Here is a 25,370-nt window from a genome sequence, read left to right as displayed (position 1 = left end):
TGCACCAGGACTTGGCGCAATAGACATAATAGCAGGCGCCTCACGAGCTCTCGGTGATCGGCTCCACCAAGGTCACGGGTGTATGACCACCCAGCCAGTGTGCACCAGGACTTGGCGCAATAGACATAAGAGCAGGCGCTTCAGGAGCTCTCGGTGATCGGCTCCACTAAGGTCACGGGTGTATGACCACCCAGCCAGTGTGCACCAGGACTTGGGCAATAGACATAAGAGCAGGCGCCTCATGAGCTCTCGGTGATCGGCTCCACCAAGGTCACGGGTGTATGACCACCCAGCCAGTGTGCACCAGGACTTGGCGCAATAGACATAAGAGCATGCGCCTCAGGCAGGCAGCCATGGAAGTCCTGGTCACTACAATGACGACACCCCCGCCACCTACCACCAGCCTCACATGTTTTGGCAAAGCTCTGTGACGTTTCAAGACTAACATGTCCTTTTATTTCACAGAAAAAGTAGATGCCAGCAAGAAAATTTTAAATCCAACGATGGTTGTGACTGAAACCGAACCATTCCCTCATGGACCTAAAACAGACAGTGGCATCCCGGAAAGGACAGAGGGGAATGGGGTGACGCCGAACCTGATGCAATTCGAAGGCATCCAAATAAACTAAGAGTTGTGGTGAGCTGGCGCGTCAACAATCTGAACTGATGCTTCGAATCACGAGGGCCCCTTCGGGTCTCTCTTGACAGACAATAATTCGTCCGATTTGACGACTCAAGGGGTTGGTCGGAGGTCGCATCAATAGACGCCGGCCGCATTGCCGTGCCTTCAGATGCCTGTTAGAGAGCCCTTTGCGTGGATCAAAGATCCCTTAGTCGATTAGGCCCTCTATGCCGGGCAGGCACGACCAGTACAAAACAGCCCGTGTTGGTCTGGATATGACGGTCCATTTCATATGCAGGGACGAGGCCAGGGACCGCAATTTGCACTGGTCGAGGCCCCTGAGTCAATGAGGGACCGCCGTGTCGGTAATAGAGCGCATGACAGGCGTCTTGTGTTGGTAAGGGGCCGTGTCGGCTGGTAGCAGTGTTCGAAAGGGCTCGAAGGGCTCGTCTGGAGTTACATTGAAGACCGACTAGCACCGCCGGCGTTCTAAGACAGTGAGACATTGGTACGAAAGTCGCCAATCGCATGTCACCGGGCACTGCGGTACGCTCACCCAAGATGGACTGTGTATCAAGAGCCGCGTTGGAGAAATTAGGAGGACTGTCGAAATATACGGGGCTGAACGTATCAGTGCTTTGTACGATCTTAGCAACGCACAACATGCGCTCCATATGTCATGCGAGATCTCACCTTCCAAATTCCCATGCGCTTCAAACAACTGGCTTCAAACCATCGCTTTAATTCGCCGTTTTTCATATCGCGCACATATAGGGGGGTCGATACGATCCCCCGACGTTTCCAAATGACGAAAAATAGAACACACCAGTAGATTGTTCTCAACGAGCCTTCGCGACCTGTACTAGTTGTTATGTTGTTATTTCAGTATTTGGCCCCAGTGTATCAGGTTAAAGGTCAGATTTTCCAAACAATTACACCTTTTCAACCTTAAAGCATCATGCATACGAGACCATACATCGTGACTACACGGAACCAACACAGGCGTGCTCCTTGTCCAACTAAAAGTGTGCATTTGTATGGGCTTTGAGCACGCACCTATGATATATGGCTCCATTAATGTGACGATGTCGGCGTTCCGCGGCATTGTTGGTTGCCGCCCGCCGCCCGCGCTCGCCGTAGATCGCCAAGCAATGTTCCTCAAAAACCGCCGCTGCTTTAAAGCAGAAAAGCTAGGAGCACGTTTTTAGTGTCAAAACATGCGCAATGTGTACCCATACACTGTATAAAATTTGGGCCCGATAGCACATGTCGGGGAAATATCCTCAAAAAAACCTTGTGAGGCTCACATCGACCCAGGGCGAAGGGAAGAGGCCTGAGACGGCGTTCAAAAGAAACCAGGCGATCAAATGTGGCACTAGGAAACGTTGCTTTGTCATACACTGTGATGATAGAGCCACGCTGTTATAGCACGTGGTTCTGTACTTTTTCGCACGTGAATAAGAGTGTATGCATCTGATTGGACTGTTGGCAAAGCTAAGCCCATTTTGTACACTCGACTCAGTTTCAAGGGGTGCAACCAAAAACTGCTTGTAACCAGACTTAGCCCTAGATGCCAAGAACCGAAGACTTTGAGCTGCTCGGTTTCGATATCATAAGTTCCGAGGCCTTATGCTGAGTTTGCAGTCTTCAATATACCAGGATGTACTGGTTAAACAATGTTACAGAGCAAACATTGGCTATATTTGCAACATTCGACGGCTCAAGCCATGCTTATGATCACAATTGAAAAAGGTTGAGCACGGTTAAGCAAAAAGTGCGGCTAAAAACCAAGACATGTGAGTCTAAAAGATGCCCGAGTCTGCGCAGACGTCAACAAAATAGTGTCAAAAATAACAATTCATCAGAGCTCCCACATCCTGTCACCAGGTATGCGGTTCTACGCTAAGGGCTGCACGAAATACAGGCAACTAAGCCGAAATGTTACGATTACCCACATTGAGTATCACATTGCCCAGTTGCAGGCGCCATGAGCATCGTCTAAAGCTCACGAGCAGTCAGGTCCTCACGTCACGTCCTCACGTCTCACGTATTGGAAAGTCAGTTCCTCACGTCCCCAATACCCGATACACTGTACCGTTAAGGGCTGCCCGAAAGATAAGGGCTAAGCCGAAATGCTTCGATGAACCGCATCGATTATCAGGATATAGATAAATTTTCAAGCAGACATTTGTGTTTGTCACAGCGAATGTGGAGCTATTCTAAGCGTGCATAACCTGAACAAAATTGTTCAAACCGGATTCCATTATAGCGTGTATGTGGTCAGCCTCGGACAGCGATCACGAATATATAGCAATTCTAAGACACTGAGGTCTGAGTGTCTGGCTGTTTTTGATTTTTTAATTTCAAAGTTAGTGTTTGTCGCAACGTGCTCCATTGATACCTATCGATACACCATTTGTCCCCTTACGGTCTGAACGCACTACGTAAGTGTGCGTTCCCAAGGTGCACATTAAATCGGTCACGAATGCTATGTTTTGTTTTTCATACACGAAATACTCGAGGCTCAGACTGAAATATATTTTATGGGCTACGCCCTTCCGCTTGCGCTTTCTATGGCAAGTAATTTTCTAATGTAGTACTCGATATGAGTCATCGTAACTATCCTGCTCATCCGTCTGCGTTTTGTGCAGCCCGTAGGGTAGAATTGTGTGTACGGTGTTAAGACGTCGGGGCTTGGACGTTTTACTATTTTTGACAGTTTTAAATGACAATGTGTGCTAAGGTTTGAGGCATTTTCTGGATTTCTGTGTCTTTGTTTTCGGGTACAATTTTTGTTTTAATTTTGCTCAACCTTCACTCATGAGGGTAAGCTGGTGTGAAAGGTCGAGTACTGTCCGTGGAACCGCCGTTTGCTCTGGATCGTCGTTTAATCAACACCTCCGGGTGTATTGAAGACCAGCAACTAACTACAGGACCTCTGAGGTGGTGTTTACGAATAAAGGCTCGCTATCGTCTGGCGTCGAAATGTCAGACTTATAACATGTCACTAAAGCAAACAAACGTTCATTTCTATACATGACAGAGGCCGTTGTCATGTGCAAATAGTCTGGCAAATACCTTGGCTGCAAAAACTTATGAGTCAAGATGTTCGTGTGAGCAGTTGATTACTGTGTTGTGGCATTGGGAAGTGTTCCGTGGCACCACGCCGTGTCGTGCGTCCTTTCGACATCGAATAGCTGTGTGTCGACTGCGGCTGGTATACATAAACAGACATAGACGACTGTGTCTTTTGTCTTTAAAAGAGAGCCGAACATTGTTGCCTTAAGTCATCGGATGGTCCGTGGTGCATCGGTCTTCCGAAACCCATCTTAGACATTCGAAATATATCCATGTTTTCACGAAACCCACTAAGTTGATCGGCTACCATTTTGTCTTCTGTGTATACAGCGCTGAAGGCAGAGATGGAACGAAGATGCAACGGTCTTTTCACGATCTTAACAGAGAATTGCAGCTAGTGATATCGCCTTTCAGGTGCGCAAATATCATTCTCCCGTCCGGCCATGGGTACATGCAGTTCCCTCCCAGCTGATATTTCTGAGGCGCGGAATCACAGGGCGTTTCTGCGTACCATATTTATTTCAGCCCGAATGAACGACAATCGGATGTACGTGCTGTTTTTTTTTGCATGTACGTGAGCGTGACGGTGTTTATTGTGAATGTGTAAACGCCTGTCACTGTTACCTACAATGTGCACCTGCTTTGACTCATGGAGTCCACTATGTGGATGAATCCTAAAAAACGAACATGAACAGGAACAGGGGCATGAACAGGAAGACGAACATGATGGACGTGAACATATTCGAACCATCAACACATTTTGATATGAACATAATTGTTTTTCAGTAGCTCACTCCGAAGAAGGTTTATTTTCATGTTCCTTTTCATGTTCAAATATTTGTGATCACCACTACCTCGTAAATTCACTAAAACACTTGCATCAGTATCATTGTCAAACTCATCCTTGCAAACAGTGATGCGTTTTATGTCATTTTAAAAAGCAATTTACTTTTCATTACGTCGTACAAGTAACGGCCTATTTCAATGGAGGGCAAGAATTTGTGGTAGCTGATGTAGCTACTAGTCATGTTGAGGTGCCAGCATGTGACCACAGGCTTTCCGTAAGCCCACTGCTTTCTTTGCCCGCAAACGCCGCCTTACCGCCTAACCTCGGTCACCACATCTACTTCTCCAGCACCCAAAGTACTCTCCGCAACCTCATTCTAACCCGTTTGCCATCACACTTTTCTACTAATATTCCCCATGCAGAATTGGATGTAAATTTCGAAAATTTAAGTCTCTAACAAATCGGAGGTGTTATTAACTTCATAAATCGTTTGTGTTACAAAACTACGTTATTCACTGATAATGCCAATATTTTGAGTTTCCTTCATGTTTACACTTGGGACATTGTATTGCTTACATAATAACATATTTCCGTAACACAAATGGGCTATAGTGGCAGAGGCATCGTCGTTTTACTCAACATATTACATCACTACGTCATTTTCTGAGGTCACCATCAACGGAAAACGACTCGTCACAAAGGTCTAAATACTTCAGAATCGTGATTGAAGCACAAGATAACTCCGTTCTCGAAATTCGGTCAGATCAGAAGAAGTGTTTTGAAAATTTGCACCTTAACTAGTCGCTTTGGTGTGGAATAACCTTAACCCTAAATGAATGACCCTTACCCTTCGGAGGAAGGTAGGTGGTCGATGCGACTTGCCCTATACCCCATCTCTTAAAGGTTTATGAGTGGATAAATTTATCCAGAATGTTATTTAAAGGCATCCAGTTTTGGTGGGCGATAAGACATCCACCGCACGGATTTTGACAATTTAAACGCGCCTCGATCTTTCCTGGTCACCGATTACCGACGGTTTTTAGGAACACTGCATAGCGATCCGGGGCCAGCGTGGGCGGCGAGCTGCAGCCGACGAGTCCGCTAATTGCACGCGGCCGGCCCATACTGTCACATTAACGCAACCGTTCATCATTAATATGTGCTCGCAGGAAAGGAAACTGCGTCAATGTGTTCAGAAGTTAAGAGGGAACACGTCTATGAAAGTTTCATGCTGCTAACTGGCATGGTTTTGTGCATAATGACATGCAAAGTTGAAATAGTGCGGTTTTCAGAAAAACTGCGTTTTGCCCGCAATAATGAGGTCACTTATTATTGGCCAAGCAGCTTATTACCAATCACGAGACACCGTTGAGACCAATCCACAGCATTTCTGCGAGGCTCTATCCTTTCAGTTTGAACGCGGTAGGAGGGAGATGTTTGGAGAGGTTTGGCCACTACCAGTTCTTGTTATGAAACAGGCAATGTGAGCGCAGCGATGTTATGTTGAGTACACCACCTTCAATATACAGAAGGTGCTGTAATAAAAGATATTGGAGCATATGGAGAACGGGGTGGTGGTGCTTAGCGCCACAAATACTAACAAAGGAATATAAATTTTAGCAACAGCACAAGCCAATGCGGACCTCAAGATCTATCATCGCAGCACATTCGGAACATTCGTCCTGGCCTGAACGTATAAACTTCATCATGAGACCTGGTTAAACAACGTGCTGAGGTTATGCACGTTCCTGAGACTCAGGGAATATTCATGGCGGCTGATGATCGAGGTAAGTAATGTTCCAAGTTCATGCTATTCGTCGGACTTGGTAAAAATCTGGCTTAACTGCATTCACTTAGCCGAGGAGCTTACTATCGAGGGGATTTGCGAACAGTATCTTGGATCACCATTGCGACGGTGTTGCAAGTATCATATCAAATATCTCAAGCTTTTGTGCGAGATGCTGTGCTGTCACTTCGTTCACCACAACACGCCCTCATGTTAACGTGTTTTTGGGTCTCGCTGAGGTTGTAGGACAGTCATCCACGTTCTGAAAGTTGTGGGGTGCGCGTCCCTTGCATCCCGCACGGCGTTCACTGCCCCTGTGCATGCATTTTCGGCTGCCACCAGGTTCTTAGGTAGGCACTGGGCGGGGGTCTCGGCCCATCCTGAGTCAGCAATTTTGCACCATATACCAGGCGATTTTTCAAAACTTCGGTCAAAATTGGCAGGATTTCGGAGGGAACCGTGGTATTGCTAACTCACAACCCCCACTCTGCCCTGGTACGCCAGTGGTCGCTAAAACTCGAGGAATGCAAAATATCTGATTCCATCCCACTGACGGTGAATGACCACCAGCGGCCTATTTCGCCTATGCAGCTAGCTGAGCTGGTCCAGCTCCGACGGGCAGAGGTCACAGGTCATTAACGTTCGCAGCGGAGTATCCAACTGTGCCAATCGTAACCGCGCTTCCGCAAGCGAGTCAACTTGTGACAGCTATGAACTCTGGTCTTAAACTATTTTAAGCTTCTAGCTGTCAGTATTTGTTCTTGTTATGGCATCAGTATGAGAAAACGAAGCTGTAGCACCATTGAATTACTTAACATTGCCCTTCGCTTGCCGTATACACCTGTCTCAACAACGTAAGGGCGCAATTCCGTTCTGACATCAATGGTGCATCGATTCCAAACAGGAAAGGAAACACCAGCGAGTTAAAACTACACTGCTTCTGTAGATGTGCGCGCCTGCATATCACGCTGTGCGGAACATCCTCGCATAATGGTAGGGCATGGTTCGTTAGACGTCCACAGAGGAAGCGTCGCTGAGGTCCTCTTTTTGAATTGAAACATTTGGTGTCATTAAAGCGAGTGTTCCACATATGCTGGGGGTTTAAGTTGAAATAGTCATTTTAAAGGTCATTCGATGCAGTTCACAGCTCCGCCCTTCGTAAGAACTAAACACTTTAGCTTTCTAACTACACGCCGCGGAGATGTGCAGACAATGTCAAGTGTACTTTTTAAGGCCATTTAGGCATGCATAACGCCATAGCAATGCCATTCAATGCCTGCCACTCCACAGGGCAGGCGTCGTCCAAGACCAGGAAGAATATTGTCGTCCAACTGTTCAGATCTGACGCCCGTGAGCACCATTTCCACACAAAGTGGGCGTCAGTTGGCTCTCAGATAATGTTGAGGAAGCCGTGCAAACCTCCATCATGGAACGTGTTTTACGCTACATAATATAAGAAGTGGAACACAGTTTCATCATTTGCTAGCTATTTTGCAGATTAGACTTGAAATCGAATAGCTTAAGAATAACGCAATAACCGAGTGTGTTAATACAAGCAAACATCTTAAACTCGCGGATAAACATGCAAGAACACCACAAGAATGGGTGAAAACACGAGCGCATAACGATATCCATCTCTCGACGAGTTTGAGAAGCTACAAGCATGCGGCAGTTTCACACGGCTAGACTGGCAGTACCTCAACGTCATACAAACGCTCCATAACGGGATAAAACAATTATGTATTGGAGGGCATATTAACCAGCTAGAGAAATGTGTTTGCGAGTGGCGGGGGAGGGTGTGTGTGTGTGTGTGGGGGGGGGGGGGTTATACGGTAGGCGTGCGTGCGTACGTGCGTGCGTGCGTGCGTGCGCTGCGCTACTGCCGAGCCGCCGCTGGGTGTTTGTGCGCCGCCCGCTGCTGCTGTCACACCTCCCCACATAAGCAAATTATAATGAGGCGCCCTTTTGGTTACATACAAACCCGATGATGTAAGCGCACGACTCAGAACGCTGCGACTCCGGTACACCCAACATCAACACACACTCATGTGAGCCACAGAGCTAGGATGAAGCGGTGACCGGGGCATTGGCGGGATCATTGTTCCGATCAGGTACCGTGAACGCTGGCTCCCCGTACATGGCTGTGCGCCCTTAACCACGGTATCCCACCTCCATCTTTTTAGTGCATGATGATAATTAACGGGGCAAAAACGGAACAGGATGCACTGATAATGCGCCCAACAGGCAAGGCTCCCACGGACAGGCGAATTGGACAAGGGCCCGCTGGATAACAACCCTGGGAGTCCCCCCGGCCTGAACCAATCCACGCAGACTCAATGCATTCGGCGTCCCACCACACTCACTCCAAGCATACACACACGCTGGCCGCGTCACCCCACTCATTCTTGGCTTGCACACGGGTGGGACACACCCACCCCTAACCAGCGCCTTGACATTATAATTGGCTAGCCTACGTGAGTCCTCGTTAAGCCAACTTAAATTCATTTGTGATATCGAACATTCAATAAAGCCGTGTTTAAGCCCTATTTAAAATATGTCATGTTAGTTCATTGGCTCTGCAACAACTCAGCTAACGAAGTAAATAAAACGGGAACGTGGTTTCCCAAAACAGGTTGGTTGGCTGAGTTATGAAAAACAACGAAGTGTACCCTGATAAAGTACCCTGATAATGTGCCAACAAATTGGTTTCTCTCCGAAATTGGCTCACTTTTTCACAAATCTGCAGGCTGCATCCCAAGTTACGGCGGGGAATGAGACTCCTGCGACTGAATAGGGAACCGCACTGCTGGTTGCAAGTAAATAGGAAGTAAAAAAGCAAACGTCGACACTGAATGTATTTAACTGTCTGCCAAACGTCACGCAAAACACTACAAATGTGCCTCGCTTAAGGCGCTGTTGACTCACCATCTGAACAACGGATCCGAGTGTATGCCACTGAGATGGTTTACGATATATAAGCTCAATGAGTTGGGAGAATCGTGAGCTTATATTCGCCATCCACTTTAACGATCTTGACACGCTTTCTTCCTTTTACGCTTCGGAACCTCCCAAGTATAGAATTTGGGGTCCAGCAAAACCAGTTACAGCACTGCCAAAAACACTGCCAGTTCAGTCGGCGCGCCGCCATCTTCGCGTCAGAGTCCGAGGCCACTGACTTTGCGCCAGAGCCCGAGGCCACTGACTCGGTTTCACTCGGTTCGCCGCGGTACACATCCCGGCGGACCGGACATCCGGACTTGTCGGACATCCCTGGATCTCGCTCGTGCTGGACCGGAGTCGCCCCCCCCCCCCCCCCCTCCTCCTTGTTGACGGGCGCCTTAATGGAAGGGCCATGTGCCAGTCAAGAACCAGCACCGGACCTGCACCGAACACCGAACACAGCACAGCACAGCTGCACAGCACCGAACCCTCTGCCCATTTTGTCTACGGCATCAATGTGTCCAACGGGGATCCCTGTACTGTTTATTAAACCCACTACGCTTGGGACCTTTTTGGGTCGGTGAATGACCCCGCGTGGATCCAGGGCCAATCATCCCGGTCAGAGGGCCTGCGGCGCCAAAGGGGCTACCAATATATCATGTGCGTTAAAAGTAACCGATTGGAAATCTAAAAGGGGACGGAACGGTTCTTCAGCACCAATCGGGAAATGCATGGGGTCTCAAGTTTTGGCTGAAAACTCTATTGGGGTCTGGCTATTGAAGGGGGCGGGGGGGGATGCGAGAAGGGCGAGGGGTCCAGGAACCCCCTGGGAGGAGCTCTTTTCGGAACCGTGAAGTCCAAAAAATTATCGTACTGAATGAGAAGAGCAAACAATATTGCCAAATAAAAGTTTTGACAATACCGTAGCAGCGTCTAGCAGTCCATGAAGCCCTCTCTGGTAAACTCGTGAACCCGTTCTGGCCGATCAGTCGGGACTTCCTCGTCGTCAGGGGTGCACTGGAATTTAAGGCCCTTAAAACTGCTTAGACCTCTGTTGCCCTTCAAACTATGGACACTAATGGAACTGGAAAACTATTTGGATACCCTGGTCGCTCAGGGGTCGCATTTACCGCTCAGGTACCTCCAGTAGCGCACACAGGAGATGTACAGGGGCCCGTGCCCTGCTCCCTCCCGCCCAAGGGCTCTGGGGACAGGCGATCAAAGACCCGATTCGTGGCTCCGAGGAGCCCGAAGGGATCGGTGTAGATCGTATTAGGCATCCCGGCCCTGCGGCCCAGCTCCGCATAACCGGTATCACTTGCACATAACCGGTATTACAAAAACTGATGTATGTAGGTATAAGATTCATGTAAGAACAAGCGCGAGATAAATTACGTTAGTTGTTCAGTGCATTAGCGAGCAACATTATTAACATAGATAAGACAACAGTAGTATAAGTGTCATTCGCCGGAGAAAAAAAAGGAGAATGGAGATAAAGTTGGGTGGATATTTTGGCAACATGCCTTTATCCACACTATCGCAGAAGGGAACTCAAAATTTTCTGCCGATAATCATACTCGATTTTTCATGTTTTTTTTTTGTAAACGAGAGGCCAGTTTTTACAGGACGCCAACACTCAGGGGATTAAGAAAATAGCGTTTGCCAGCCATTACCACGGGACAGTGCCTATCTAAGAATTACATTGCACGAACATACGTGTTCGTGTGAACGAATTCAAACCAATGGGCATCACGCATCACGCTTCATTCAAACATGCAAGCAAACTGAACGTTAGCATGATCGGCTATGATGGGCCCTGCGTGCTAAGATTTCGTCGCCGACTTTTTATGAGAATGGATTCACTTATTGTCTTTTCTGGGTAGTCCTGTGCTCTGCAGACAACTACAGAGGACATCCATATATATATATATATATATATATATATATATATATATATATATATATATATGTACGCGTTTTGCGAATCAATGGGCATGTGGTTAAGTCATGCATCAAATTTCGCGACAGGTAGTGGCCCAGAATCGACCAAGACAAAGGGCCATTGTAGGTTAAGTCGATCAGATTTGTTATCGAAAATCAGTTTTAGCGCGTGTCCCGTTCATTAACGACAGCCTCATGGTAGAGCAATGCGAATACACCTTCAAAAATAACTATATCTCAAAAACACTGCCACGCCAAATGCTCACATGCATTATATATGTTTTCGTGATTGACGGCGACAAGTTAGTTAGATGCCTCTTGCTGTGAAAATGACAGCATATCGCGCAATTTTGTTTCTTGTAAAAATCGTCCAGCCTCCGGAACATCCGGCCGAATTACGACCGGGGTATATAACGGGAGAGCTTTGGCACCCATAGATCAGGGTGCAAAAGTGTGGATTCATGTAATGTTGCGCTCAGGAAATCTGTGGTTGATAGTAATATTCCCTCTGCATGTGCGTTGTTCGTATGTCTAAGTACCTCTGCTTGCTGTCTGTCTTAACCATCGCCCTGATTCCCCGTTTTGCGTAACCTGGACTGAGATGGGGAGACGGGGTTCACCGACAGCCTCCAGCGCACGTCCCTGAATCCCTGTAGATCCAACGCCGTTTGGGATTACTATTCAAGGCTATCTGACGCTATTCGCTGCTAACTGCTACTCCGTCGGCGCCATTTATGTAGCCTCCCGCGTTTTTTGGAGACGCGTGAAGAGCCGTGATAGCGCGATTGGTTGGTAGTATAGAGAAAGGCAGTATATAACTTTAGGTCAGTGTCATACACAAACTATCGTATCAGGCTCAACGCCGGTGAATACATGTAACGATGTTTACTTTGTATGGCTGGCTTGCTCTATTAGGTGGATAAAATTCTTCCGCCCCTGCTGCATTGGCGTCCGAGCCCGGTCACGCAACAGCCTGACGTCCCAGATGGTCTAATTTTGTACATAACTTTGTAGAGTGATGTGTGTGTGTGTGTGTGTGTGTGTGTGTGTGTGTGTGTGTGCGTGCGCGTCATTGGGGCTTTACCACGCACTCAGCTGCTAATGCTATATGACGTCGCCTGCCTCTCACCCTGGGAAGGCAAGGCAGGAACCACGGGAATCGAACCCCACACCTCTGGTTTCCCAGATGTGTAGTGGCATACACTTGCTACTACCGGGATCCCTTGTGGGGTGATTGAGCAGTCTGTTATCCCAAATGAATGGTGCAAACCGCATTCTGCTTGGTTTTGACTAAGTTGTCCCAAAGTTTGGGAAGGGCTGGCATTCCATCCAACTAAATAGGAAGCTTCACCCCTGGTTCCAAATTGAGTATATTTAGATCAGTAAAAGCTGGGGCGGGTATCACATTGTGCTAGAATCTTTCCCTTAATTGAGAAAGATTGTTCCCTGGCTAGAATGCTGCTGCACCAACTGATATGATCTGAATGCTACTATTTATGTTGGTTGCATGATATTTTGATAATAAACCTGTCATGATGTGCCCTGGAGAATGGTGGTGCAACAAGTGCACATCATTTTAAGCATTTGTTTCAGTCAGCCTTGATTAGGGCTCACACCTTTACAATATAATGATTAATATCAAAACTTCCTATGCCCTCCATGGCTTCAAATAATAGAATAGGTATGAGCATAGACTTAGGAAGGAGGCACTTAGAAAGCCAAAAAATTAAAACATTGCAAGCAGCCAATGTCTAGTGCTCTTTGGCAATCACTGAGGCCAACTAGAGCATGGTGTTTTCTGTCATCTGCTGCCAAAGGATGTTCTTTGCAGTGACTATTTTGTCACTGTCAGTCACTTTGTCAGTGACTATTCTACCAGCTGTGAATGCAGTGCAAATTCACCTGGGTTATTTTGTTCTCACTACAAGCTGTGATTTAATATTTTTGTTCTCTCCCCCAAGGAGCAAAACCAAATTTCTCATACTGCTGGCATCCCATCCAAGTAAATAGGAAACTACAGCCCTGGTCACGGCTGAAGTATATCTAGGGCAGTACAAGCCTAGGTGGGTATCACATTGCCCCAGAATCTTTCCCTTAAGTGAGATGTCCCAGAATCTTTCCCTTAAGTGGGAAAGATTGTGCCTTGGCTAGAATGTAGCTATGCTAATGACTGTGACCCAGATGCTCCTATTGATGTTATTGTGACGTGACATTTTGATCATGAGTTTGTCATGGTGTGCTCTGGGGCATTGTTCAGCAGGTGCTTAACATTTTAAGCATTGGTTTCTATCAGCCTTAATTAGGGCTCACACCTTTGCAGTATAATTGTAATTATCAACAACTTCCTATCAGCACCATGACTTTTGCAATATGTTGCTTGCACCCCCCAAATGTTGTGAAATACAACAAACCAACAGAAATCCATCAGCACTGTTACTTGTCCTGTTACGTTGGTTGTTTGCATTGTTTGCCTGGAAACACGTGTGATGTGAAAAACATGCCTGCGGGAACACAGTTGCAGAACCTGTGCCACAATATCTGATATTTACAATTGAAATTGGATTTAGGGTATAAACAACATAATTTTCTGGAACAACATCCATCAAATAACTTATCATCCGGTTTTCAAAAGAGTTGTGTGATTGCTACCTATTGTTCTTGGTGCCTGAAAGTAAGGGATGTCTACTTGGAAGAGTACTGTTGTCATTCTGTATGGTAGTGCCTCCTTCTGTCTAGACTGTTGTGTATGGGTTATGGAGCTGTGGTATATGCAATTTCCATGAGTATGAGCTTCTTGTTCTTTTGACTTGTTCACTGGTGATTTTTCATTCATGTCTCAGGTCATGTTTCAGCTCTGAAATCAGCATGGGCAAGACATGTTTAGCTCTACATGGGTTTCTGATCCTAAATGCTCCATTCCTGCTGTAAGTCCTAGTAAAAAAAACTTCTAAAATTGGTATGGTGTGTGCTCTATCAAAACTGTTATGCCCATGTTGTTGATACTGTTCTGTAAATGTTGTCAGCATTTGCAGCATGTGATGCTTTAGTACTGGCTTGTTGTTAGATAATATATTCTTGCTTTTCTCTAATGTCTCTAAATTTTCTCTAATATTCTTGCTTTTCTCATATAATTGCAGGACCAGTTTGAAGGTGCTACTAGCCTGTTAACACATTGTCATTGATTGTGATTAGGTGTGTGTTGTATTTTCTGGCATGCATTATGACTTCAAACACATACTCATACTGTCATTGATCAATTTGGTTTTTGATGCATGTTCATCAAGTGCCTACTGCTATTGATGAGGTAATAAGTATTTGTTCTTGATGGCAGTGGATGTGGTAAGAATCTTCCCATGTTCAGGCTGCTTTGGTCATTCATGGTCTAGCAGACTAGGAGTTCATGCCTAAGGCAGCTATGGTGAAAAAGGGGATGGTAGCTGGAAGGTATAGAGTCTGTCTTGGTACAGAAGAGGATAGAATGCCTCACCTAGATCAGCTGGCATGGTACTGCACTCCCCTCCCTTAAAGGTAATTTGCCTTATTGAGGGGTCCTTGGGCAGCTTTTTCATACTCCATGAGATGTTGCACCAGCATGTTTAACAGCATGAGTAGAGCATGAGTCTGTTTTGATTAAATAAGGAAAACCCCTGGGAAACCTGGGAAAAATCCACACTTTAGGTATCTCCCTGGGTGTGCGGAGAATGTCATCATACACACTGTTATTGAAGGCCAGCAAGTGTGATGACCCATATCACCATCAGAGACCATAGTGCCAGCTGGACATTGAACCTGAGCCCACCAGGCAGTGGCCTGTACCATTAGTCATTGTAATAGATGGCCACCTGTAGGTAGGCACTCACACAATCAGTACGCCTGAACTAGGTGTTTAACATCCCCCTGGTAGAGGTCAAGGAGGGCTTTAAAGGCAAACTTTGTGGAAAGGATATGCCATCTGTTCATGTGAAAGGGTTTGTTAGTTTTCCGGAGAACCATCGACTTGCTTCGAAAACAGACGTTGAAAAGGAAGAGTCTACTAGCCAAAGAGTTGCAACATAAGGGTAAGAGAGGCGTTGGAAGGGCGGCGTCGCACACTCCGAAGTCGTCGTCGTCGTTGTCGTAAACGCTGACGTGGCTCGCGTCGAGCCGCGCCGTCAGAGCCTGAACATGGACTGATAGGCAGAGACCGTGCGTCCCTGCCCGCGTGTTCCATAAACCCACGTGGCCCACATATGGGCTCCAGATGATGAGGACCAATCGGCAGGGGGGCCGCCCACACCATCGCGGGGATGCCGCCGCCGCGCCGGCAGCGACGGCCCGTTTGCTCGCCAACGCCATCCATGTATATGAATGATAATAAAACACCTGTTGATGGAAACTCAACATTTGAGAATTCAGAGTCATTGGTCAAATCAATCAAAAACCACCCCAAAACGCAACTGAAGAGACAAGCCCGCTTTTATCCGTCACTTGAGAAAAGTCAGTTGACCTACGCCATGCTGGATGCCCATGGGCTTGGAAGCATTCCGAGGTGAGCTGCCAGGGTTGTCAGTTAACGCTTCTGCATTAACCACTGCGTGTCTGGGAAACCAGAGGCACGGGGTTCGATTCTCCGCGGTGCCCGCGCTTCCTGCCGGGGTGAGAAGCAGGCGACGCCATATAGCCTCAGCAGCTGAGTACGTCGTAAGCCCCCAACGACTAACGAGGTGCACTGTCACTGCTTCCTGTCATCAGGTGCCAGGCGTACGTCACAGTGGCCGCAGCTGAACAGCCAGTGGGCAATATCACCTGGGACTTTCTTATCTTCACTCAGCAGTGGCCTCAGACAACGTGCATCGCGTACAAGGGCGAGAACAGTCAGCATGCCTGCGAAATATTCAGCAATGTCACCTCCTGGACAGTGCACGGCATCTGGTAAGTCTGCAGATAGAGCTGGCATGTGTATAGTGTGGTGAACCATTCTTTGGACTTGTGTAGTGGCGGTGTGTTTTCATTGAATCTCACAAGATAAGCACGCAAACAAGAATGGTGCAAATACTTCAGCAAAATAAGTGTATGATCGCTTTGAAGCTGGTCATCTGCATTGCGCATTCATAAGCTACATTTGCTAAATTTGTGTTCATTATTAACCTAGTTTTAGGTCCTCTGGCTTTTGAAAAAAGTGATCAGATAACTCAAGTTTCAAAAAGCTACTATGTTGAGCAGTGAAACCATGCTGTTAATACTGAAAGGAGCAAGATGAACTTCGCGAACTTCCTCAATGAACATTATAAATGATTGTTCAGGGGGCCCTTGCATGCTATAGCTGATGAGCGCGATTTACTGATGGTGGTGAAGCCTCCCCAAACTATCGCATCCTTGGCAAATTACAGAGGTAGGGTTTTGTCAGTTCTATTACCAAGTGCTCTAGGAGCCTTTCCAAATGGGCCATGCAAATGGAAGGGGTCATATTATTATTTGTTGGCTAGCATGCCTGGGTTATAAGTGATGGGAATGGGCGGGTCAGGTCGAGATCCGACACGGGAGATGTGGTTATAGCAGTGTGAGGAATGCCCTGTCTCACCAGGCCGACCAAGGCAGGCACGAAGGGCCCACACAACTGTCAGAAGCTGCCGTTTGACATCACCAAGCTGACATTGCTGGAGCCGCGCCTGCTGGAGTTCTGGCCCAACGTGTTCGCCGGGAAGTCCGTCTACTCCCTCTGGAAGGTAGTGCTCACGCAGGGCACAGCTCTGTACGGGCGACGTCTGCGTGGACGATGGATTTTAGGACTTTGGAATGGTGGTGCGCTTCCTTCGAGTTAAAATGGGACTGGTCCATGTTTTCTCGTTCAAATATTGTTGCGCGCGTGCTTGACTGCCGCCCATGCGTCGAGATGATTCATGGGGACTGTATGGCCATTCATGCCGATGCCTCGACTGCGTAATGGGTACTGGTTGGATTCTTCTTCTGTATCTCCATTGTGCCGTACTGGTAATAAGTGCTGTCCATGTCCCCACCCAGCAGCTCTTGATGATACGACTGAAGCGCTTTGCTTTAATCGCGCATCGTATCTCATCGGCGAGGCTTATTTTGCTCTTCAATCCGCCACTTCACGGACAGCGATGGCCAGCGATTCCTGCTGCCAGTTCACTTGAAGCTGTCACAATCAGCGTGTCTTAGACGTACTTTGCCGGCCGCGTGTAGCACTCCCAGTCATCTGGCCTCTCCAGGCCGCTCCCCTGCACGTGGCCCCACCTGTGTGTCCGCGCCGCAGCACGAGTGGACCAAGCACGGCACCTGCGCCGCCGAGCTGCCGTCGATCGGTGACGAGCGCGACTACTTCGCGCTCGGCCTGGCCTGGGTGGGCCGCTACCAGATGCTGCCGCTGCTTGCGGCCGGCGGCGTGCGGCCCGGCGCCGCCGCCTACAGCTGGAGCCAGGTCCGCGACGCGCTCCGGGCTCGCTTCAGCCACCACATGGTGGTCGACTGCGAGTTAGACACGGTAGGTGCGCGCCTCGGCGCCGCTGGGGCGAGGTCGCCTGCCGCCACCTGGGCGCGCCGACTGTGGACTGAGCGCTCCATTGTCCCTTGACCAACGGGTGTTGGATAAGATGGCGCCACCGGCGCGCGCTCGTTTTCGGGTGGTCATGTTTGGATGATTGTCTGTATGGCGAACTGATCAGTTTTCTAACGTGTCTAGTAAGATCGACCACAGCTTTCTGATATGCTATCTCAAGCAATGCGTGATATGCCAGCTCAACTGGCTATGCTTTTGATACAATATGATGATCAATGTGCCACATTGCCAATTGCTCTTCAGCTATGAACGTACGAGCACCGGCCAACACCGGTCATGCAGGGACATGCGGAGCACCGGCCAGCATCGGTCATGCAGGGACACGCTGAACACCGGCCAGCACCGGCCATGCAGAGACACGCCGAGCACCGGCCAACACCGGTCATGCAGGGACACGCTGAGCACCGGCCAACACCGGCCATGCAGGGACACGCCGAGCACTGGCCAACACCGGTCATGCAGGGACACGCTGAGCACCGGCCAACACCGGCCATGCAGGGACATGCGGAGCACCGGCCAGCACCGGTCATGCAGGGACACGCTGAGCACCGGCCAGCACCGGCCATGCAGGGACACGCCGAGCATCGGCCAGCACCGGTCATGCAGGGACACGCCGAGCACCGGTCAACACCGGTCATGGAGGGACACGCCGAGCACCGGCCAACACCGGTCATGCAGGGACACGCCGAGCACCGGCCAACACCGGTCATGCAGGGACACGCCGAGCGCCGGCCAACACCGGTCATGCAGGGACACGCCGAGCACCGGCCAACACCGGTCGTGCAGGGACACGCCGAGCACCGGCCAACACCGGTCATGCAGGGACACGCCGAGCACCGGCCAACGCCGGTTATGCAGGGACATGCCGAGCGCCGGCCAACACCGGTCATGCAGGGACACGCCGAGCACCGGCCAACACCGGTCGTGCAGGGACACGCCGAGCACCGGCCAAGACCGGTCATGCAGGGATACGCCTAGCATCGGCCAAGACCGGTCATGCAGGGACACACCGAGCACCGGCCAACACCGGTCATGCAGGGACACGCCGAGCACCGGCCAACACCGGTCATGCAGGAACACGCCGAGCACCGGCCAACACCGGTCATGCAGGGACACGCTGAGCACCGGCCAACACCGGTCATACAGGAACACGCCGAGCACCGGCCAACACCGGTCATGCAGGGACACGCTGAGCACCGGCCAACACCGGTCATGCAGGGACATGCGGAGCACCGGCCAACACCGGTCATGCAGGGACACGCCGAGCACCGGCCAACACCGGTCATGCAGGGACATGCGGAGCACCGGCCAACACCGGTCATGCAGGGACACGCCGAGCACCGGCCAACACCGGTCATGCAGGGACATGCGGAGCACCGGCCAACACCGGTCATCTGCCCGCAGGAGACGAAGCGCTGGTACTTGTCTCAGATCAAGATCTGCCTGGACAAGTCGTTTGAGCTGATGGACTGCCACAACCACGTGGATGTCATCACCACCAACTGCCCGGCCGAGGGCATACTGTACCCGCCCATCGTGCCGACCCCGGCGCCGGCGGCCAGGAGCGAGCTGTGAGTGCCACTGTCGGCCGGCGCACCGTGCCGCCGTCGCGGCGCCGGCCGGCCGCAGGGCACCGCCGGGCTCGCGGCCGTTCCAGCTGGGACAGCTCTCAAGCGTCGACACGCCGCCAGACGACGGCCGCCTGTCTGGTCGTGTTGGCGGGGTGGAGGCTCAGGCATGCCCAAGAACAGTTCTAGTCTGGCGTGAGACGGGACACTGGCACTAACCAGCTAACCAGAGGAGTCGGCGCAGCGCTACTAACCGTAGCTGCGCACTGCTGCTCCACACTGGCCGGCATTAGTTCAGCGGTTCTAACCAGCGCTTCAGAATGGCAGATTTGTCAGGCTTTGTACCGCTTCCGGACGACAAGACTGGTGCGTTGTGGAACTTCCTAGCACTTCCCACCTAGAATGGAGGACAATAGTAATAAGTGTGGGCTTCTGACTGCTGGTATGTGGTGCTCACGTTGTTAACGCAATCTTGTCAGTTGAATTGCAAAGCACTTTTATTTTAGTGCCGTGTTCTGGGCTTCTTGTAATCACGGTATCGTGCCTTGTTGTCCTTATTTTCTGTATTTTTATTTTGCTTGCGCTGGCGTGGCCTCGAATGATCGGCTAGCAGGGACCATGTTGGTTCACGCTGTGTTCTGTGTACTGCCAGCGGTGTGCGCGCACATCATATGATTTGGCATACGTGGAGCGGAGCTGGTCTGCACCCTTTTCACCGGAGGCGGCCCAGTACCAGCTGTCAACGGTCGCCGCGTCACGCACTGACGCCGTGTTTTCAGCGTCAACATAGTGGAGGTGCAGTTGCTGGCTGATGAGCCGCCGCAGGACCTTTACCGTTCGTGGTACGGGCTTCGCGTGTGAGATCGGGCGGCCCGACGGCGGCCGTGGTGCGGCTCATCACGGGCCGGGGCTCGACTCTCCTGTCCTGAGCGAGGGCTCGACTCCGGGCTCTGGCTCCGGGCTCCGTTACCGGCCGGGGCTCCACTGCGGGCTCCGTCACGGGCCAGGGCTCAACTGCAAGCTCCGTTACGGGCCGGGGCTCGACTGCAACCTCATTCAAGGGCCAGGGCTCGACTGCGGGCTCCGTCTCGACCCGGCACCCCTCGCCCAGCGTCCGTCTCAAGCCGGCACCCCTCGCTCAGCTCCCGTTCCGGGCCGGAGTTCCGCTCTACCCGCGTTCAGTCAGAGCCTCCTGAGCCGGCGGCGTGCTGTTGTGCCGTCGTTTCGCCCCTCTTCGACGCTGGCTCCTCCCCTGGCGCAGCGGTGACCGGGCGTCTCGCCGAGCGCGCCGCGCTGGTGGTACCACCGCGGTGCGTCCAGCGCCACTTGCGCGGCTCCGGTCGGCTGCGGTCGCTCGCGCTGCCCCTTGCTCGCTGTGTCCCCCATGGATGCGTTATTTGTGCACTGTTTGTATGCACTGCCTGTGGCATAGTACTTGCAGGCCCACTTCGCGGAGAGCTGCTGTGTGTTTGCCCGTGAAGGATGTATTGGCGGGAAGGGACGGGCGCGCAATTCAATAGACATTTAGAACCGGCGTCAAGATGTTGCTCGTTTGTGAGGCTCGGTGCCGTGCAACCAGACGTGGCTGTGCTCGTGTCCTGAAGATGCTTCGCCGATAGCATGTGCCAGGAGTTTGACAATGCAATGCTTTTCATTGAACTTGACTGTTCATGTCGCGGAGTTGTCATACGGCGAATGTGGCGGTAAAAAGGAAAATTGCACGACTTATGCTTTGAGATCGCGGTGTAGTTTTTATTGGCTTTGTCTGGAGTTTCCATTTTACCGTTCCCAGCTGGTATGATGAACTGAGCATAAAGGACAGTGTTCACTTGCAATATGACAATAATAAACCTGTCAATGTTTTCGTTCTTCTGTAAATAATGCTGTGTAAACACACTATGATGCACGTGGATGGATTGCGCCTGGTAGCGCTTCGTTCCTGAGCTGAGGATGGACGATTGAGCTCCCGCGCCCGGGTGCTACCCCGCTGGCTGGAGCTCCAGGTGACGCCGACGCAGCGCAGCCACCTTCGGCGCCGCAGTCCTGATCACTGCGGGCAGGCGAGGCCAGGGGCGCCGACTGAGCAGCGCCCTAGTCCCGCAGCGGGGCCAAAGGCGGGCACGCTCATACAGGTGCTTGACCCCGCCTCTCGGCTTTGCCGATTCGCCAACGTTGCTGGGTGACAGATCGACGGGCGAATGTTAGCAGGTTGGACCGCGAGCGCCCCAGTCGCACAGGCCTGACTGCGAGCGCCCCATGCGCACAGGCCGGACTACGAGCGCCCCAGTCGCACAGGCCGGACTGCGAGCGCCCCAGTCGCACAAGCCTGACTGCGAGCGCCCCAGTCGCACAGGCCGGACTACGAGCGCCCCAGTCGCACAAGCCCGACTGCGAGCGCCCCAGTCGCACAGGCCGGACTGCGGTCGCCCCAGTCGCACAAGCCTGACTGCGAGCGCCCCAGTCGCACAGGCCGGACTGCGGTCGCCCCAGTCGCACAAGCCTGACTGCGAGCGCCCCAGTCGCACAGGCCGGACTGCGAGCGCCCCAGTCGCACAGGCCGGACTGCGAGCGCCCCAGTCGCACAGGCCGGACTGCGAGCGCCCCAGTCGCGCAGGCCGGACTGCGAGCGCCCCAGTCGCGCAGGCCGGACTGCGAGCGCCCCAGTCGCACAGGCCGTACTGCGAGCGCCCCGGTCGCGCAGGCCGGACTGCGAGCGCCCCAGTCGCGCAACTGCGAGCGCCCCAGTCGCACAGGCCGGACTGCGAGCGCCCCAGTCGCACAGGCCGGACTGCGAGCGCCCCAGTCGCACAGGCCTGACTGCGAGCCCCAGTCGCACAGGCCGGGCTGCGAGCGCCCCAGTCGCACAGGCCGGACTGCGGTCGCCCCAGTCGCACAGGCCGGACTGCGAGCGCCCCAGTCGCACAGGCCGGACTGCGAGCGCCCCAGTCGCTAACTACCGTGGGGACAGTTGGATGGTGTCCACCCTAGTGATACATCTCAGGTGATGGGCGCCAGTACTGCCCAATACAGGCGCCGTGCCAGCCAGTCGGTATTCATCTTACATTATGTAACCCTGCGATCTGGTTGGCGTCGCAGAGACTTTAGCAATGATGCACACCCCAGAAACTATTTCTGCGGAATCCAGCTTAGGTGGCTTCTTGCCGCGGCCTTTTTCGGTCACTGGCGCTGTGGAACCTGGAGGACCCACCACGCCCCTTGTGCCCCGTGCCTCGGGGAGCTTCGGCGCGCTCTGTGGCAGACTGCCGCCTGGTGCTTCAGTCTCGGGCTGACTGGTGTCCTGTGGTACATCACAGGCCCTCGCCTTGCCGCACCCCGGTGTCTCGTGCCGTGCCGGTCTGTGTGGTCGTGGCTCATCATGCCACACTTCACCGGGGGTTATGTCCTAATCCAATACAGACCCTCATCCTGCACCTCACATGCCCGCCATCCCATGCCATCTCGTCGGACCTCGTCCCAGTTCCGCGCACACCGCTCAGGGTCGGACCTTGCCCACCCTACTGACGGCCGGTACGGCACCCCGGTGGGCGGTGCGGTACCCCGGAGGGCGGTGCGGTACCCCGGCGGGCGGTGCGGTACGCCGGTGGGCGGTCCCCGGTGGGCGGTGCGGTACCCCGGTGGGCGGTGCGGTACCCCGGCGGGCGGTGCGGTACCCCGGTGGGCGGTGCGGTACCCCGGCGGGCGGTGCGGTACCCCGTGGGCGGTGCGGTACCCCGGTGGGCGGTGCGGTACCCCGGTGGGCGGTGCGGTACTCTGGCGGGCGGTGCGGTACGCTGGGACGACTCGGCCGGGTCTGACGTTGATCAGCTCCGCTCCTGCGGCGGCGGCGGCCGTCGATATTCTGGGATGGCGCCGACGGCATCGACACCCCGGTTCAAGGGACGCTGGAGCTGACGTCATCACGCCATCGACCTCGCCGCCCGCCGCCCGGTAAGATGACGTCATGTCTGACGTCGGCGCCGCCGGCGGCAAAATTAGGTCCGCCTCGCGCGAAAGGATAGGCGGCTTACGACCCGGCGCGGCGCGGGACCAAAATAATTGCCGAGCGCGGCGGCCCTGAAATAGGACGACTTCAAAGTCGCGGAATGAACGGATTTGAGACGCTTAGCGTGTGTCACTTGTCACTGAAAATGTTGGGACTGCTGAGCTCCTGGTCTGCAACTGCCTTGGCAGTGAGTGCCGCCACGTCTGTGATTGAGCAACCGGTACGAATCGGGGCTGGGGAAAGTAGGACGGTTAGCCCAACCTGAAAATCCTAGTTTTGTATGGAAACACGTAAAATCTGCCCCGTGCGGGTGAGAATCGGTAGCACCAAATCCTATTTGGGGTAGATTGGGAGCATGTCTACCCTGGTTCTCAACAGGCAACATCCATGGGCTGGGCTCCAAATGTCAATGATAACTTTTACAGGTAGGAGACTGAATGAAAGAACAATATTTTCCCCACACGGTGATAAGATGCACCTTTTTTGCGCTCAGCCACTTCAGAAGCTTGAGCTCAGAAAGTAAGTGTGGTCTCGTTCCTTTTGTGGAAGGCTAGGCGTGCGGAAAGGTCCAAAAGCTTTTGCACCCCGTGAGTTTTAACCTGTTCATAGGTCGCGGAAATTTACATGCAATAGCGTTTTGTGGGAATCGCCTCGGAGTTCACCAGATCAGAGAGCATGCCCGAACGTCAAGTGTGCCTTGCGGGCGACGCAGCTGCAAGTATGGCCGAATGTTGTTGCCCCATGAGCTGGTCGTAGGCCAAGTCAAATATCCCATGCCTGACCATGACAGTTTCCACAGTTTTGGACGCACTTATTGTCGGAGATTGCTGACACCCCGAATGTGATGCTGACGATGAGAAAGCCGCGGAGCATGTTTTGGACCCCGAAAGCGATGAGTTTTGTTCGTGCTCACGTTCGTAACCTATTTGCCCGTGTTCGCACTAATTCTGCGCCCCGGATCGCGAGCTATGATATGCCAGGAATGAAAACAGATCCCTGGCAGGACTCGGGGGGGGGGGGATGCTGCAGTAATGAGGGTTGCGGGGGGGGTCCTGGACGGTTTGGAGCTCGGCAACAGCAAGAGATCCGTCAGTGGGTCCCAGCATTACGGTGATGTGTTTGAGGAAGGCTCTGTTGATTTTAGAATCCCAAACTTTCGAGAGAGAGAGAGAGAGAGAGAGAGAGAGAGAGAGAGAGAGAGAGAGAGAGAGAGAGAGAGAGAGAGAGAGAGAGAGAGAGAGAGAGAGAGAGAGAGAGAGAGAGAGAGAGAGAGAGAGAGAGAGAGAGAGAGAGAGAGAGAGAGAGAGAGAGAGAGAGAGAGAGAGAGAGAGAGAGAGAGAGAGAGAGAGAGAGAGAGAGAGAGAGAGAGAGAGAGAGAGAGAGAGAGAGAGAGAGAGAGAGAGAGAGAGAGAGAGAGAGAGAGAGAGAGAGAGAGAGAGAGAGAGAGAGAGAGAGAGAGAGAGAGAGAGAGAGAGAGAGAGAGAGAGAGAGAGAGAGAGAGAGAGAGAGAGAGAGAGAGAGAGAGAGAGAGAGAGAGAGAGAGAGAGAGAGAGAGAGAGAGAGAGAGAGAGAGAGAGAGAGAGAGAGAGAGAGAGAGAGAGAGAGAGAGAGAGAGAGAGAGAGAGAGAGAGAGAGAGAGAGAGAGAGAGAGAGAGAGAGAGAGAGAGAGAGAGAGAGAGAGAGAGAGAGAGAGAGAGAGAGAGAGAGAGAGAGAGAGAGAGAGAGAGAGAGAGAGAGAGAGAGAGAGAGAGAGAGAGAGAGAGAGAGAGAGAGAGAGAGAGAGAGAGAGAGAGAGAGAGAGAGAGAGAGAGAGAGAGAGAGAGAGAGAGAGAGAGAGAGAGGAGAGAGAGAGAGGAGAGAGAGAGAGAGAGAGAGAGAGAGAGAGAGAGAGAGAGAGAGAGAGAGAGAGAGAGGAGAGAGAGAGAGAGAGAGAGAGAGAGAGAGAGAGGGGGGGGGTATTACTAGTACGTCTAGAAAGAGGCTGTGTTTGACCGAGGCTAGGCGCGGCAAGAGCTGAGAGAAAGTTGTGATATATATATATATATATATATATATATATATATATATATATATATATATATATATATAT

General features: G+C 51.7%; 1 protein-coding gene across 1 annotated transcript in view; it reads left to right on the top strand.

The window, feature by feature from the left end:
* LOC119108322 (uncharacterized) overlaps positions 1-21,143 on the top strand; it is a 43,174-nt gene extending 22,031 nt beyond the window's left edge. Inside the window, exons 6-10 of the mRNA XM_037231902.1 lie at positions 15,886-16,065; positions 16,718-16,859; positions 17,408-17,635; positions 19,115-19,281; positions 20,058-21,143. Of these exons, the coding sequence (XP_037087797.1) occupies positions 15,886-16,065; positions 16,718-16,859; positions 17,408-17,635; positions 19,115-19,281; positions 20,058-20,139 (799 nt within the window). The 3' untranslated portion in view covers positions 20,140-21,143. The remainder of the gene's footprint in view (positions 1-15,885; positions 16,066-16,717; positions 16,860-17,407; positions 17,636-19,114; positions 19,282-20,057) is intronic.
* The last annotated feature ends 4,227 nt before the right edge of the window (positions 21,144-25,370 follow it).

Source organism: Pollicipes pollicipes, unplaced genomic scaffold (assembly GCF_011947565.3).
Source record: "Pollicipes pollicipes isolate AB1234 unplaced genomic scaffold, Ppol_2.1 Scaffold_2555;HRSCAF=2994_pilon_pilon_pilon, whole genome shotgun sequence".
Lineage (NCBI taxonomy): Eukaryota > Metazoa > Arthropoda > Thecostraca > Pollicipedomorpha > Pollicipedidae > Pollicipes > Pollicipes pollicipes.
Note: the sequence above shows the minus strand (reverse complement) of the source record. Positions and strands in the feature narration are given on the sequence as shown.